This window comes from Rhinoderma darwinii, chromosome 1, assembly GCF_050947455.1.
Source record: "Rhinoderma darwinii isolate aRhiDar2 chromosome 1, aRhiDar2.hap1, whole genome shotgun sequence".
Taxonomy (NCBI): Eukaryota; Metazoa; Chordata; class Amphibia; order Anura; family Rhinodermatidae; genus Rhinoderma; species Rhinoderma darwinii.
Window position 1 is genome coordinate 402,230,206 of NC_134687.1, and position 18,556 is coordinate 402,248,761.

At 40.5% G+C, this 18,556-nt stretch overlaps 1 protein-coding gene across 1 annotated transcript in view; it reads right to left on the reverse strand.

The window, feature by feature from the left end:
* The window catches only part of AUH (AU RNA binding methylglutaconyl-CoA hydratase), a 232,352-nt gene that overhangs the window by 93,076 nt on the left and 120,720 nt on the right, over positions 1–18,556 (reverse strand). Inside the window, exon 6 of the mRNA XM_075852664.1 lies at positions 14,386–14,442. Within this exon, the coding sequence (XP_075708779.1) occupies positions 14,386–14,442 (57 nt within the window). The remainder of the gene's footprint in view (positions 1–14,385; positions 14,443–18,556) is intronic.

Here is an 18,556-nt window from a genome sequence, read left to right on the forward strand (position 1 = left end):
AATTTAGCACTTTTATGAATAATAATTGTTTAGACTTATATATTATTTTTTTTATTTTATTATTATAAGACTTATTTTTTCTATGACTATTAGGTTAGGATGCACTAAGGAGACCTATGAATCTCCTTTAGCATACTGTCCATGGGCTTAAATAGGGCTTCATACCATGTTGATCAACTTGTTGATTTTCTATCAACATTGAAGATATTTTCCATCTATTTTTACAATTTCTTTTTAGTTTTGAAGGACTTTATTGAATATATTAGAAAACATCTAAATGAGGAATTTCCTAATATAATGTTGTCAAAGGGGTTTTACCAAAATCGACCATTAGGTGATAATTGTCTAAACTCTGGGAGCCCCACCGCTCATGAAAACAGGGGTACCAAACCGCTCCCTGTTCCTCCTCATTGCACCTCCCCCCACAGTAAGGAGTAGCTAAAATGAAGCGGCGCCTGAGCATGTGCCTGCTGCTCCAATTCAATGTCTATGTGGCTGACGGAAACAATCGAGCGCTGTACTCAGAAGTTTCCTTCATTCCCATAGACTTTGACTAGAGCGCCAGTGTTAATGCTCGACCACTGCTCCATTCAATGTACTCCTCACTGGGATCGAGCAGGGAGTAGGAGCAAGGTGTTCTGGACCACATTCTTACGATTGGCGGGTTCACAAGCAGACAATTATCACCTATCCTGTGACTAGGTGAAAATACACGATGGTCGTCTGGGGATTTCGTCCAAGGTAACCTAACCCAAGACAATCCCTTATTCGGTGGGGTCCTTATACTGAAGATCTGCTTTAGCTGTCCCTGTTCTGGACAGTGACATGAAAAAATGTGGTTACCTGTTAATTTATTACCCTGACTAGCAGGACTATAGCAGTTCTGCATAATAAACCAGAAAAAACCAAAAACACGACATAAAAACGCAGTGCCCCCTCAATGTCAGTTCTGCAGGTACAGGACAGCTACAGCAACATTTTACACTGGCAAAATAATGTATTATTATTGTCTAATTCATCATCCTTCATAGTCATCCACTTCGAACTCCTCAATGTTTGATATGTTACGTCAATCTTAAGACAGTGCTATGACTGCGGTGAAAATGCTTAGCAAGTATTTCGTTTTTATTATCAGCCCTTACAAATGTTTTGTTAAGATTTGCCTTTTTTTCTATTGTTTAGTCATTTAGAAAATTTGACAACCATAACCATTGACCATGCTAAACAGCAACACATCTATGAGGTAGCAAATATGCACAAGGTTTCCATATTCTAATATCAACATCCCCAGTGTGTATAAAAGTTTCACTGACTGCGGTGGTGAAGTCAGAGGTGTCGTCACGTCACCGATTCGGCCAATGATTTGCTGCCAAAGTGACGCATTGAGACAAAAGGTCATTGATGGAGCAGCATGAACAAAGACCAACAGGTGATCAGTGGACTGTTGACGTTGGATCGGAGGGAAATTGGAAAGAAGTTTGACTTTTTTGTTATTGTGGAACATATCCGGTTAATTAAAAAAAATATTTATGGGGATGGAAACCCTCTTCAAATCTGTATTCTTCTATATTCTGTCTCTTTAAGACACTAGTTTTATATACTTGTGAAACAGCTTCTTTAGGCCACTCAAATATTTATGTTGGCCTTAGATCTTGCTTTGCCTAACTGGGAAATCTCTGGAACATGTGCCAATTTCTCATGAAATCTAGAGTCCATGGAGGAAATACAAGAGCTCGCTGACCGTCTGCTCTAATAATATAGAAAGAAAAATAAAAGTATTCTATTATACCGTAGAAAGGTATCTATAAAAATCAGTATAGAAATGGTGGTGGTGGGATTGTACAGAATATCAATAGGAAGTTTTCAATGCTGACTGAAGAAATAAGACAAACAAAATAGGTTAAAACAGTTCTAATACACAATTACCATACAGGAACCCTCAATATGTTCCCCCGGAGATAAACACTTTTCTTCTATCCAATACCACAAACCTAAACCTCAATCTAAAAGAAATACAGAAATATTTTCACTTCCATTATTTCCCACAAATAGACCAATTTTTTTCCTCTGGAATGCCCGTATGGCATATATAAAAGAAGCCCTCATACACCTCAGTGCTTACCAGAACAAACAAAAGGAGGAAAGAGATTACTGATGCATTGAAACACCTCTCTCACTTGGAAGTTCAGCAGGAAAACACAAAAAATTCTACTCAAAATTTACACGTGACTAACGGAGGCTAGGAACCACTTTAGAAAACTCTTCTCAAACATAAGAAACACCTTCAAGTAGAATTCTAACTAATAATGGACTGAAATGTTAAATACTTTTGTGTCAAAAAAGAAAAAAGTATAATAGGTATGATACCTTTATTGGCTAACCATAAAAGTTCTATATGCAATAATAATGGAAAAATCAAAGTTACTGACCTGAAATGGATTGCGGATATAATCAGTGATGATTACAGTTCATTATACAACCTGAAGCAAGATGCTTTTTCCCGCTCAAACTACAAGCTCTAATATAAAAGAGTTCTTAGAAGGTTTAAAAAACTACCATCATTAAATAAACAGCTCGAAATTCTTAAATTCCTAACTGTAATATCTTAAGTGTCCTCTGCTATCTACACCCTCAAGCCACATATAACACCGGACCCAGAACGGTTTGCAAATAACAATTTTAAGTCGTACGGCTCTGAACTATCATTGCTTAAGTAAAGTTTTCAACAAATCAGCTACGACAGGATCTTTGCCAAAATAAATGCTCTGAGCTACAATAGTAACATTGCCAATACCCAAAAGTCCCTTCCAATTTCAGACCAGTATCGCTCCTTAAAGGGGTTGTTCACTTTCAGCAAATAAGTGTGTTTTCTTAATTTACCTAAGATTTATACAATTTTCCAATATACTTTCTGTAATAATTCCTCACAGCTTTCAAGATCTCGGCTTGTTCTTATTCTACAGTAACATTCATTGTTTACTTTCAAATGGATACAATTCTGTCCATGGTCATGTGATGGACACACAGATGCTGAACTGATAACAGTTATTGTATGGGTGTCAGAATTCTGTCTTCTAGCTGTGCACCTGTGTGTCCATCACATGACCATTGTAACGTCAGTGGTCGCTGACCACAAACTCCTTCCATCCAGTCGACGCCCTTCTCTCAAGAGATGTTTGCACATATGGCCGTCCTTCTCCACAGTGACCACCAGGGTGCGCTCACGAGCTCAGTCCAGACTTGAGAAGCCAGAGCGCAAGCATGTTTGTGATTGAGCTAATTGGTCCAGAGTACCCTGGGCTCTAAGAAGGTCCCAGCCCCATTCTTCCAATGCCTGAGCTTTGTTGTTGTATTCCTAGTCTGTTTTGCAAAAGGTCCCCTAGTGTTTCCTGCTCCCAGGGTTTCCTGTTCCCTGTATCCTGATCTAGTGCCGTGATGTGCTGTATACCACGCCTGTCCTGCTTCTCCACACCTGACGTCTACCTGCTGCCTAGTTCCTGTCAAGCTTGCCTTGCTACTGTCCGAGCTGCCACAGGTACCCTATATATTGGCTCACTATACCTACCGACTACTGCCTTGATGCCAAGTCTGCCTGTTATCTAATTTTAACAAAGCTTTTTGATACGAATAAAATTGGGAATACGTTCCTTTTTAACCACATTCCTGCAGCGCTGGATCAACTCTTTCTTTCGTACTATTGCCTACCGTGGACCGTTGCGGAGATCCGAGCGAAGCAGGATTATCAGGCGTTGGGCTGGTGAGCTGGAGGCTTCCTCCCCCTGTTTTACCCTATATAAACTATAGACTCTGACCTGCGCCCTGTTGGCCAGCTGCCACACCGCCAAGGCAATACAGCCCAGTGGGTCCACGAACCCTACGTGACAACCATGGACCGAATAATATCTACTGGAAGTAAACAATGAATGTTCCTACTGGGTAACAGCAAGCAGAGGTCCTGAAAAATATGAGAAATTAATAGAGAGAGTATATTGGAAAATTGTATACATTGTCAGTATATAAAAACAATAACATTTATTTTCTGAAAGCAGACAACCCCTTTAACGTTGAGGCTCTACCTAAGACTACACAATAACCTACCCTCCATAGTAAAGCTCACAAAATAGGTTTTGTTAAGGGCAGGCAAGCACCTGATAGAGCCCGCAGGTTTATTAAACTCATGCATTAGTCGGAGAGATGTCGGACGCCTTCTCTGCTCTCATCCACGGATGCGGAGAAGCATATGACAGGATATAATGGGATAACGCATTTTCCACACCTCAAAAGAAGCTCCAAATTTCATTATCAGCTTCAAAAACACCTGAAAATCAGAGGCTGTTTTCTCTGAAATCAGCTCCGTATTTTCAGACATTTTTTGTTAAGCGTGTGAACATACCCTAAGGCCGGATTCACACGAGCGTGTTCAGTCCGTGATATACGGTCCGCACTGTTTTCAGTACGGGACAGTAGTTCCGCGGAGAGGTAGGGACTCCTAGCGTCATAGATAACGATGATGCTAGGAGCCCAGCTCCCTGCAGTGTGCTCAGTCTGGGAAATGCGGCCGACCTGCGGACCGTATATCACGGACTGAACACGCTTGTGTGAATCCGGCCTAAGACTGGGTTCACACGACAGGGTCCCGCCCGAGCCGGAGTGTCGGCCGGTAAAATCTGCCATTTTGCCCGGCTTGCCCAAAGTTTTGCATCCGTTCCGGGCCGGGCAGATCTGGACAGTGACATCAGTGGCAACTCCTGAAGGGGAATCCCCATGTGTTCGGGGATTCCGCTTCAGGAGTTTCCCCTGATGTCACTGCCCAGATATGGACAGAGACATCAAGCGCTCTGTCCAGGAGCGGAATCCCCGAAAACACGGGGATTCCGCTCCTTCAAGGAGCTAAAGTGGGGCTAGCACATAGTAGAGCGGGGAGATAGTGGCGTTGCTACAGTAGTAGCAGCCGCAGCAGCAGCAGCTGCTAGCGGCGCCATGGAAGGTGTCGCCGGGCCAGGGCGCTTTTAAAACAAGCAGGGGAAGGGAGCCAGCGCAGCCGTCAAAAAATCGGTCGTGTGAATAGCCCCATTAGGGGTCTATTATTCCTAATGCAGCCGGCTAATTTATGAACGGCCGGCACCCGGCCGGGAAACCCTGTCGTGTGAATGAGGCCTAAGGGTATGTTCACACGCAGTGACCAAAAAGTCTGAAAATACGGAGCTGTTTTCAAGGGAGAACAGCTCCTGATTTTCAGACGTTTTTTAAGCCACTCGCGATTTTCTCTGTGTTTTTCACGGCTGTTTTCAATAGTCAATGAAAAACTCCTCCAAAAATGTCCCAAGAAGTGTCCTGCACTTCTTTTGACGAGCCGTCATTTTACACGCCGCATTTTGACAGCGACGCATAAAATAAAGGCTCGTGGGAAAAGAACATCGTAATTCCCAATGAAAGCAATGGGTAGATATTTGTAGCCTGAATTACGTCTGAAAACAGTGCGTATGAACATACCCTAAGAGTCTTAGCTGTAGAAGGGCTTGTTTTTTGCAGGACGAGTTGTATTTTTCAACTGCATCATTTTTGGGTGCATATAATATATTGATTAACTTTTATTAACTTTATTTTAGGATAAATAACATGTTGCCTTTATTATATGGGTCGGCACGATTATGGGGATACCAAATATGGAGAGGTTTTATGTTTTCCTACGTTTTCAAAACAAAAACCCTTTTTTAAAAAAAAAATACTTGTTTTTGCATTGCCGCATTTCAAGAGCCATAACGTTTTTTTTTGTCCTGACGATGTAGCCATATGTGGGCTTGTTTTTTGCTGGACAAGGTGTAGTTTTATTGGTAGTATTTTGGGGTACATGGGACTTATTGATTAACGTTTATTTTATTTTTTACGGTGGGAATGGGAGAAAAAAATGAATTTTGCCAGTGTTTTTTGCAGTGTTTTGGACGCTGTCCACCCGGCGGGTTAATTAATGCATTAACTTTATTGTTTGAGTCGTTACGATCGCGGTGATACCATATATGTGTATGTGCTCCTTTTTTTTATACTTTTACTACATAAAACAAATTTTTTGGGGGGAAAAAGTGGTTTTATTTTATTTTTACTGTAATCTTTTGTTGTTTTTTTTCATAAACTTTATTTAACTGTTTTCCTTTTTTTTTTGACAGGCAATCTATTAGGCCATGCCTCTGGCATGGGTTAATAGGCAGATGCTGAAGGCAGACCTGGGGGTCTTTGTTAGGCCCCCGGCTGCCATGGAAACCAGACGGCGCCCCGCGACTTCTTTGCGGGGGCGCCGATGGGGTGACAGAGGGAGCTCCCTCCCTCTGACAAACACATTAGATGCCGCTCTTGCTTTTAACAGCGGCATCTAATGGGTTAAACTGCCGGAATCAGTGCGAGCTTTGATTCCGGCAGTTGCGTCAGGAGCCAGGCTGTGTATAACATCCGTGATCCTGCCGCTGATCGCATGTGTACACTGGCAGTACCCACCCGATCGGAGCGACGGATATATCCGTCACTATGAACACCTGCTTGCAACGGATATATCCGTCGCTCGTCGTTAAGGGGTTCAACAAAACAAAACTGATCTGTCAGGATCCTTTTACAATAGAAGTGTATGGCCACAGGATGCTACAGGGTAGGCATCCTGTTTCATCATCCTGTATGACATCCATTTTGTTTTTTCAATAAACTTGCAATAAGGCTCTATTCCGTTAGGTGCCTCCTTCGCAAATTCTGTCATTATTTTTACTGGACAAAATAGCCCAGCATTTCTATCGGGCATGGCTGGCTTCTGTCATGCAACATATCCAATGGAACAGATTAACAGGAAACCTAGAGCAGGTGTGAACATAGCCTAAACTAAAACACTTCTTTCTTTTTTATTTTACATAAAACATTCTCCTAATGGTTTCAGAAAAACAATATAGAGACAACTCGTGCGCCAAGAACAAGCTATACCTGACTCTTGGCAAAAGAGGTTTTAATTTTATTGATGATTTATATATAGGTTCTTCCCTTCATTCATATGAAGAACTTTCTCAAGCTTACCAGCTACACAAATCAGATTTCCACAAACACCTTCGAATAAGGTCCTTCTTACAATCAACTCCATTGAAACCTTTAAGAATACCTCTTTATCATTACCTCTCCAACGCACGTCATTACATGAAAGGGATAAGTCTATTTTACTCCAGCTCAGAAGATGGGCCTCGCTTTACTAAGATAAATTAAGTGATTAAATGGAAATCCAAATTAAATGCTATTTCTACCTCACAACAATGGATTCATGCTTTGAAATGGGCCAAAAAACATTCTGCATGTATAAACCATTGGGAAGTCTTTGAGAAACTATTGCTAAGGCGCCCTGCACACGGCCGTAGCCGTGCGTATGGTCCGTGATTATGACACGGACAGGCCACGGTCTGTCATCCGCATTATATACGGGAAGGTGTCCGCGGCCCATATAAATGAATGGATCAGTATTTTTACCTGCAATTATGTATCTGTAATTGCGGATAAAAATTACGGTCATGTGCATGAGGATTTAGGTGGTATTTTACCCAATTGGGGTTATCCACGTATCCTATAACCTCCCCCTATGATGGTGTAACTGTGGTACATTATTATGCATATTCTGGTCATGACGATGACATCATGACATAATGTACATTTATAGCGACACATGTTTTTATCTGTATTAGAAATATGTATCCCCTGACCCACAAACTGGCCCTGCTTTTCCTGAGTTTAGAAGAGCCATACCATTAGATTTAAAGACTACAATGTGACACCCCCTCACAACAACTAGAATTCATATCACTAAACAGTAATAATCACATACTTCACCCCAAATAGTGGATATTATACAAGGTGTCAATTGTAAACTACGCTTACGAATATATGTTAGCTTTCCATAGAAATAAACTGAAAATCTTTAATAAAACATGGCATAACTGGTCATCTTCTCCTTATGCGATCCAGGTGTAACCCTGAACCCCTCCATAAAATATACTCTTTGTTCTGATCAACCAATTCAAAAATATTTGTAAACACGTCCCATTTCTGTAACCCTGTACTATGGTTCGATATTACTTTTGTTATAACTTTATATTATATGCAGAACTTTTGCTTCTGTAGAAAAAAAAACAGAAACTATGCGAACGGTAGGGAAACGGAAAGCAACTGAAACAAAAGAATTACCATTGAAATCAATGGTAATTCTAACGGAAGCGATGCTTTCTGTTTAAGCTTTCGATCATCTCTTCTGCTTACGGAAGAGAGGTAAACAGAAGGTGATGGTAGTGTGAACTTAGTCTGTAATCGATACATGAAGCCTGTACTTTTGCCTTATCAAGATAGACTCTGCTCTTAATTTCAGTTGTATTTTATTCTAAAATGTTTTAAACCGTTCTAATAAATAATACAAGCTTGTGATCCTATATTAAAAATGCAGTTTATATTTTTATTGAATAAAAATTCAATAATGTGAAATAAAATGTCACATTATGGACATATTGAACGCAGGATTGATTTCCCTATCAGTACAGATAACGTGTGCTCACCTGGCTAGATTCAATATATGGCTGAAAATGACTCTTTGGATCATACAGTACAAATATGCTGCCCTATATTATACAAACTAAATTCTCCTAGGGAGGAGGCTCCATGACAGCTGTCAACATAACTCTAGATCCAAATGAAAGGAACAAAATTGCCACAGTATAACGGGCTGTGCTCCAGGGAAAGTACGGAAATAGTAGAGATGGCCTCTAAATTATCTCGTATGGTGAAAGTGATGTGTTCCAGAAAACCTATTTACATCAGTTCCAGCCTTTGAGAAAAACCGATTGCCATTCCCTACATTCAGCTACTATAATTAAAAGGCAGCGCTTTCCCTATACTAAAACTTAGATGCCTACTCCAAAACCATATATATTCTGTTAAATCTCATACAGCCCCTTTAAAGCAATATATCATGAATAGGTATGCATTCCCAAATACACCACCTTGTCACAAAAAGAGTAGAGAAAGCACCGAATCCCATTCGTTTAACCAGGCAGAGCGCCGTATATATGGATGTGGCTGTGCCTGGTACTGCAGCTCAGTCCAATTTACGTGAGTGGGACGGAGCTGCAGTACCAGGGACAGCTAAAACCATACATACGTTGCTGTGCCTGGGTAAACTATGAAATAAATGCAATGCTTGCTGGAACGATGCGCCACCTTTATCCAACTGATTGGCGGGGGTGAAGGGAGACCGAACCCACCGATCAAATATTGATGGTCTATACTGTGGTACCAAAGTCCTAGAAAAAAAAACCTTTAAAACTGTAAGCAATTAAAATACCAAAAATCAGATGATAAAAAAAACCAACAACACATTAACCAATTTAAAATTTGTCTTAAGATAGAGACACTTGGAAGAAAAACATGCCGTTAAGGGTTAAACTATTAGAGAAATATTAGGGGAGCTGCATACTGTGCATGGCATCCAGCTGAAAAGGACATTTGGAAGGAGAACTGTGAGGAGCCAATCAAGAAAAGGGATTCTGATTGGAACCCAGGGTTGTCAATTCAAATTAATAACCGTCTATAATTTTTATGAATATATTAAAAGTTATTGCGAAGCAAACATGAAAAGCAGCAATACATTTTATATATTAAGACAAAATACAGACCATATAAAACTGATCCTATTTGTTCCAGATACTGCAGGTGGCATTTGCAAAAACACATTGGTTCATTAACAAAAATTACCATATCTAGTATGACCAGATTAGTTACAAAAACAATGTTTATTTTTTATCATATGTTTCTCTTAAACGCAACACATTTTAGCAAGATGTTCGTTCACATCATTTAAATAGTCATTACTTAAACTGACAGCTGAGACAAATAATAAAACCCACATTAAAAACATTGCTCTTGTAAATTGCCTGCCTTTCATATAGTGTGAAAAAAAATAACAGCCTGCTTCTATATGTTCGAGAAGGTATAGACATAGGAGTAGCAAATAAATAAATGCATAAGCAGTTCTAGAAGTCAGAGAAATCACAAGAACAGATCTTGCAAGGGAACAATTTCCCACTGCTTATTCATTAGTAACTGGCAGGTCAGAAATAACCTAGTCATCACAAGTTGTTTGTTTCTTTTTTAGGGTCTTCAAGAGAATCCTAACTTATACAGGGAGTAGTAAAGAAGTATCCGGCACACAGATTGGAGTTGAAAGAGATTTTTATATTTTAATTCATATATTTGCCAGTGACTAAGTGCAACATTTCGGTCTTGTTGACCTTCTTCAGGCACTGAGCTGTGCTGGGGACTGTTGTGCGAGCGCTAGGCCTTGTAAAGCGGTTGACCGCTGGATGTGGCAAAATTTAAATAAAAATATAAAAATCTTTAACTCCAATCTGTGTGCCGGATACTTCTTTACTGATTGAGAATTGGGTTGGGCCCCTATTCGTGAACCACCCAGAGCTAGTGCTATGTGAACCACCACACGTTATGCAGGTAGTATGCCATCGACAAAATAGGGTAGAGCCAGGCTCCTCAATATTTCTCACCATCAGTGATCGTATCCTTGCCAAAATAAAAACATTGCTTAATTCATCTTTCATTTGCCTCCTGAACCCAGTGAAATATTGAAATTCACACAAAAAAAGGCAATTATGTTGCTAAACCAGAGATTGCTGTAATTTCCAATTACTTCTGTCAAAACTGCTTCCCTGGCTGCAACTCATCAACAACTGGGGGGCGCCTCGCTGGTGATGCCCACCTCATAGTTTCAGAAGCACTGGGGTAGATCATTGTATGAAAATAAGGTTATTTGTAACCAATACTAATATAAATAATAGCTAAAGTGTAACAGTCGTTTAAATTTTTCCTATAAATCAATAGTACAAGTAATGATAAGAAACTTTGTAATAACTTCTTTCTTTCTCCACTTATTAGACGACGACCCCCCCCCCCCCCACCCCCCTCATGCACTGCTTGCTCACTTGCAATTCACTGGTAAAATCTGTATTCAGAGATGCGGAGATGGATTATCAGACTGAGAGGTCAGGTCACAGATGCTGCTCAGAGAGGTCTATGGAGATGTCAGGGGGAGGAGGAGGAGCACGGAAAAGCTGTAGAGAGACTGAAAGAGACACAGACAAACGCTGCTGCATCTAATAAGTGCTTTACGGTCTCACCCCAGTGATGGATTCACTCCAACACTGCTTATTACCGAGATAAAATGTCATCCATGCTGCTGCTGCTTCTAGTAAGTGTTCTACTATTTCATCCCACTACTGGATTCAAAAACTAAACTTTTTCTGCATTTTTGACAAAATAAAAACTTATATAAATGAAACGATAACGTAAAAGTACCAAAAAAAATGTCACCTTCACAAAAAACAAAATCTCATAAAGCTATGGTGAGCAAAAAATAAAAAAGTTATGAACGCCGGGATGCAAAGAGGAAAAAACAGAAAAAAAATTATTTTCCAAATTTTGGTATCATGACAGCCCTAATACTGGTGTCTACTTATGAGGCAAAGGGGCATTTTGCTACCCCTTAGGGTGCAGTCACACGCGGCAGACATTGTAGTACAAACCTCTGCGGCTGAAAATCAGTTTGCGCATCTGAATGGGGTTGTTTCTGCAACAGGTATATGGATTTCTGCAAGATCCATTCAGACAAATGAAACAGATTTTCAAATCGCTGGAATTTCTGCAACTAAAAATCTGCTGTGTGTGAATCCATCCTTATGAACCAGAGCCTGGGTGCGACTGCAACCCTTGCATCCCCTATACACTACGCCCCTGAGCCCTTCGATTACCAATCCTTAACAGCAGTGGTCTGTAACCTATGGCTCTCCAGTTGTGGTTGAACTACAACTGGAAGTAGTTTCACCCAAGCAGGAGAGCCACAGGTTGCAGACGACTGCTCTAGAGGCTGTTCCTTATTGTTCCCAGACTCACGGAAGGTGCTTAGGCATTGACACTTTGTAGCTGGGCTGCTAGGCAAGTAGATCTGTCATTCATGTGAAAAATAAGGGACAACTGCTTTAGCTGCTGTAATGACTGCCATTTCTTGTTTGAAAAATGGATACACAGGTGGAAATGCTCTTTAAATAGGTTGTCCCATAAAGAACATTTATCACCTATCCACAGGATATGTGAAAAAAGTCTGATCATTGTGGGTACCACCACTGGAACCTTGACTACAACAGGGTTCCGAGGCCCCCTTCCTCTTCAATGAACGACCGCAGTAAAAAAAAAGAAGTTTGAATGGAGTGGGACAGATGGAAACAGCCAAGTACAGCACTGGGGCCTGTAGGTAGGTGATAAATGTCCTTTGTGGGACAACCCCCTTAATATCTGTCGGTAACAAGGGATGGAAAATTACTTAAAGATCTTCACACATGGCCAATAAATTTGCTGTGCATATGGGATCTCGCATTATATTATTAATTGTGTGATAACTAAAACCATGTAACATTACAAAAAATATATTTCATGTAAAACGAATCGACCATAAATAGACAGACATGTCATAGATGCCGAGGGATTTCGGTCTTTGGTCCCCTTTATTCACTGCCAGCAAGATCGAATACTATAGCTTGCACAACTTTACTTTAGCGTTCTGGCATTTTTTTCTACTAGAAAATGAAAGTATCGGTTTTATTGCTCAGTTAAAGTATTTTCCAAAATACGTAAAAAGCTTCATATTCAATTGCAAAATAGCCAAATTCTTGTCTAACAATGTCATATTTTAAAATATATCCAATTAGATATATCAGGGGCAGAAACCGGCATTTAAGGGAAATTTAATGGGGTTGTCTAGATTAGAAAAAAACATTTTCAAATACACTTTTAGGAAATTCTGAGTTAAAGGCAAACTCCAACCAAAACAGAAGTTTGTTAATGTGTACCATTAAGGAATTCCGTGTGTCAGTCTCCCAACCTGTTCTTTTCCTTGCTGCTTCTTTCACTAAGCATAGCAACAGTCTGATTTAGGCTTTGGATACACGCTCTTCCTACTTAAGTCAATGGAGATACACTTGTGTCACGCATACAGGCACCAGAACTTCCTATACTATAAAAATACATGGACTGTTCCACACAGGGGAGGGGTTTGGACGGACGCAAACTCTTATCACAGTTACTGATTATGATTAGACCAGCTCCTGGTCACACTGTTATAATGAAGAATATCTCAGCTCAGCCTCATTGGTCTATACTTACATATTATATTAGCTTATACAGGAGAATATTGAGAGAAGGATAATCACACTGTCCTCCCAGCAGGCAAAGATTTCACTGGCTCTAGCTGCTCATGTGGTGTTGGTACTGAGGTATCATAGGATTGCTGGGATAGACTATATATTTGACTACTGAATGGATGAGCAGTTAAAACTGTTGAGCTCGAGCCCTGATGGTGGAGTCGTGCTCATTGATGTTAAGCCACGGCAGTTTTACCTGCTAAAATATATAGTCTATCACAGCATCAATTACTCCTGATGATCCCTCTCTGAGACAGTGAAGGTAGAGTTAGAATGAGTTTAAATGTTTACCAATAGTTAAACATGGTGCATACTATGTATCCAGTTTAGGGAAACCGTACATTGTTGAATGTATCTAGCTATCCATGGTAGGGGCCGCAGCTCTCACCTGCTGTAGTATTCACTCGCTGTTACTCCCTATTAACTTGTCTATTTCCATCTACCCTATAAGAAGGGATAGACAAAAGGTTGTGGTTGTCATCTAATTACATGAAGCACAATATTAATCGAGCTAGAACGTTTACTAATAGATAAGCATTGTGCATACAATGTATCTGGTATAGGGAAATCGTACACTGCTTAGTGCGCTCAGCTATTTATGGTAGGGGCCGCAGCCCTCACCTGCTGTTTAATTCACTCGTTGCTATTCCCTATTTTATTATTATTTTGTGAAAACATTTTTTGTCTATTTTCATCCACCCTATAACAAGGGGGTACAATTATAGACAAAGAGTTGGTAGTTGTCATGTTATTACATCAAGCACAACAATATCGTGTGCGTGAAATATTTTTTTTTACTTCTATGGAACACTGTGAATACAAATCAGGATTAGCTGAAATTAAGGTCCACAGTACATCATTATATTGTATCCTCCTCCTTTTTGGGGTTGGAACCACACATTACCGTACCTTGAGCTATCTGCCAAGTACATATCCCAACGTCGGGATTCTGTGATAGGCATTATATGGAAGCCATAAGTGATTGAATATCAGTCACAGTGCACCCTGAATGCCACTAGCTTTTTATGGTATATCGAATAAAAGTTCTATTTTAGATTTTCCACCGATCTATGTATTGCAAACAATATTATTTTCCCATATAAATCAAGCTTACCTGCTCCAGGAATTATGGCCAGTTTGGTTTCAACAAGACCCATTTTTGCTGAAGAAGCTGGAAGAGACAATATCAAATAATATATAAAAACGTTAAGTCAGTCAGTTAGCAAACATGTGAGTTTTCGAGTCTTTTTACGCCAGTCTAAGGCCGGGTTCCCACGGGACGTATACGCTGCGTAAAAATCCCACGTGTCCGACCTGGAACCCGCAGGACATTCGGTCTGAAAGATTTTTCGGACAGAAATTCTGCTGCGGAAGGAAGACGTTCATACTTACCCACTCCCTCCGCTGACCTGCACGCCGACCTCCCTGGATGACGTTTCAGGCCATGTGATGTTCCAGCCTGTGATTGGCTTCAGGGGTCACATGAGATGCAACCTCATCCCAGGAGGCTGGACTGCAGGAAGGAGGGCGTTCTGGGTAAGTATGTTTTTCTTGTCTTCCGGCGTTTCAATTTTTGCAGCGTAAACACTGTGATTACGCCGCAAAAGTCGCCACGCTTGGCATTCTGTTGAGGGTTTTGCATCCCCATTGAATTCAATGTTGAAAACCCGCAACGGAAAACCAACTAAAACGCAGCATAAATTGACATGCTGTGGAATTAAATTCCACACTGCAGGTCAAGTTATTAATGTTTACGCTGCATTACGAATGTCCGCACACAATTCCGTAGCGTTTATGCTACGTGTGAACCCAGCCTCAGTATACAGATAGCTGTTGTAAGATGTGCTCCATTTGTTTAAGAGGCGAATACATCATATTAATTTAGGTGCGTCTCAAGGCCTGAAAGGGAAATCTACGTCCGCTACGAGCTAGCGTAGCTATCCGCTATAATTGAGTGCCAGTTTTCTGGCGTAAAGTATAGTAAATTTGCTGGGCCGCAACAGACCACGCCCTGTTTTCAAACCCCCACCCACATTTCAGAAAAGTTGTGGAGGCAGCTTAAAAATGCAAACGTCTAAACATTTTTGCAAATAACTTTTCTACAGGGTGTCTATTATATTTCCCCCAATATATTCATAAGATTTAGAAACGATGCCATTCTAAGGAACATTACCAAGTAACAAATACAATCTTAGCACTGAATGTGAAGGTGTATATAAATAAAAAAAGAAAACCACTGCAGAATCTACCTGCACAAATCTACCACATGTAAAGTCACCCTAAGGCTTGGACTACATGGTGACATTGGCCGCGACACAGGTCACACAGCCAAAGATCTCTATGTCCCATGGCATAAACAGCAAGTAATGTAAGTCAATGTGGTTGCGTCGTGACCTGCAAGTAACTGCAACACGACAGTTTGAATTTCTTGTAACTGTCATGTCGCAGCAACTTGCACGTTGCGACACAACCACATTGACTTTTATTACTTGATTTGTAGGCTACGGGATATAGCGATCTTTGGCCGGATGACCTGTGTGATAGATAGACAGACAAATATATTTATTGAAAAAATATGTTTATTGAATAAAAAAACAGCTGCATCATGGAGCTCCATACCATCAGCGCGCAAGCGCCACTGGGAGGAGCAATGTAATCGTTATGACAGGTTGTCAGAACCGATCACATGAACGGAGACCACGCTGAGTGGTCTCCGGTTTAAGCTCTGTGATACAGCTGTCTAGATACAGCTATAGAACAGAGCTGAATTCCGCCTGGGAGCGGCAAACAGGAGTACTGAAACGTCCTTGCAGAGATAAGTGCGGACCGCCAGGACGTTTATAGTCTATCGGCGGTCTGCAACTGGTTAAAGTTTTATTACTTTTGCACAACTAAAAACATTTATTTATTTTAAATCATTTATTTTTATGTCGCCATATACAAAAAAGTTCAGCGTTGTACATAGCAACCAATCAAGTCCAGCTTTCATTATTCCAAAGCAGGTTTGAAAATGAAAGAGTTTTGACTGGCTGCTGAGGACAATTTTTTAGAACGATTTTTTATGTATGAGGCCCATAGTGTGGAAGAGCGGATTTATATGAAAAATTATTTTGAAAAAGCAGTGGTAACATTTGAGCAAACACATTAAAACATATATACCCCTCTCCTCTTACACGTAAATGAGTCCTATAATTAAATGGACGTCACAAGCAAAACTTTCTATACATTCCTTATAACTTCAGCCATAACTTCTCTCATGCATCAGAATGGAGAGTTGTTTGCTATCAGGCCGAGGTCTGTAGGGGGACACATATTCTGATGACTGTACATTCCCGAACAGCCTTGGTACTCCCCCAGGTCTAACCTTTCATCATTACAGATTACTGGCACATTTTACAGGCTGACAGATCTCAATGCTCTGTTCACAATGTGCATTACTCTTGAGACAGGTGAACAGATCAATGATTAGATGTGATCACTTGTGTTCATTATGACTGTGCCGTACAAATGCAGCACAGAGTTTCTCTTGTTGGTGATGACATCCATTTAACAATTTCCCTTCCCCCTAAGGCCGTTTTACATGAGCCAACGATCAGGCCTATAAACGCTCATACGAACGCTTTGCCCTGTGTAAACGAGGCAGCGATCAGCCGACAAACGCTTGTTTGTCGGCTGATCAGAGCATTTGGCTACATGCACACGTTGCGTATTTTGCTGCAGAAAATACCCACCAAAACCGCAGCAATACGCAGGAAACTTGCAGGTAAAAACCACACCTAATCATGCGTTTATTGATGCGTTTTTCCGTTTTAGTGCTTTTTTCGGTGCGTTTTCATGCTGCGGATTTTGGTGCGATTTTCCACAGCAGTAGGCAGATACAATTTGCAAGCGGAAACGCAAGATATATTGACAAGATGCGAATTCTAAAAAAATGCACCGCAGGTCAAATTCCATCCCGGAAAATACCACAGCATGTACATGAGAGTTCCTGGAATCTCATTGCCTATGCTGGTATTGTATTAAGCTGCAAATTTGCCGCACGCAAATCCGCACGTAATACACATAATACAATACAATCATTGCTCCGTTTAAATGAGGCTAAGGAGCATCGATCGACATGCTATATGCTATAAGGGCCCTTATACTTGCCTCTCTCCCTTTTATTTCCTTTTTTTGCATTTCTTTTATTTTTCTCTCCATACTGCATCATCCCCATAGAGAAAAGATCAGATAAAATTTGGCCCTAAACCTACCTTATTAATATGGTTGCAAGACAGAGATCGCCACCATATCTACTGCCCATGCTAGCCTATATGCTATGTAACTTGCCATCAACCGGAGGAATGTGCAGCTGCCAAATGCAGTGCATTCAACCCAGTCACTGTCCGTACTGCTATGGACATAATCAGGTGGGGATCATAATATATAACGTGGCTTCCCAAAGAGGGCAGCAACTGGCTGGAGGTATGTATGGGTAGAGGGGACTGGAGCAAGTCAATATGTTTGACCAATTTGACTCATTCTCCGAATACAGCCACATATGTCACAATCAATGTTAATATGTATGCAGCCTTGGTGTACGTGTGTGGGTAGCTGGTGATAAAAAAAACTTGTGGGTTGCTTGTGGCTCACTGCCTAGCAATAGCTTTGGCATGGTTATGTGTCTGACCTCCATGGATTGTGATCTCTCGTTATCGCCTGCTCCGGCTTGGAATGTGCCACCTCTTCCACTCAGTTTAGCATTGCACAAGAAAACAAAAAAAAACAGTGGCCTGCTAAATGTGCAAATAGCTCCCACTAAAGATTAATAATCCCAGCAGCTGAGCTGAAACCAACGTAAATTAAGACTGAGAACAATGGTTTTCAAAATATTCAAGAAAACCACGGCAATTACCAAGGACAATGACAACACATGCGAGGACTGACAGCAAAAGTAAGCAAGCAAAGAGGTGAAAGTATACATGGATGGAGATAATAGATCTTTGTAATTATATATATATATATATATATATATATATATATATATACACACACACACACACACACACACACACACACACTACCGTTCAAAAGTTTGGGGTCACCCAGACACTTTTGTGTTTTCCATGAAAACTCACACTTATATTTATCAAATGAGTTGCAAAATGACTAGAAAATATAGTCAAGACATTGACAAGGTTAGAAATAATGATTTTTATTTGAAATAATAATTTTCTCCTTCAAACTTTGCTTTCGTCAAAGAATGCTCCATTTGCAGCAATTACAGCATTGCAGACCTTTGGCAT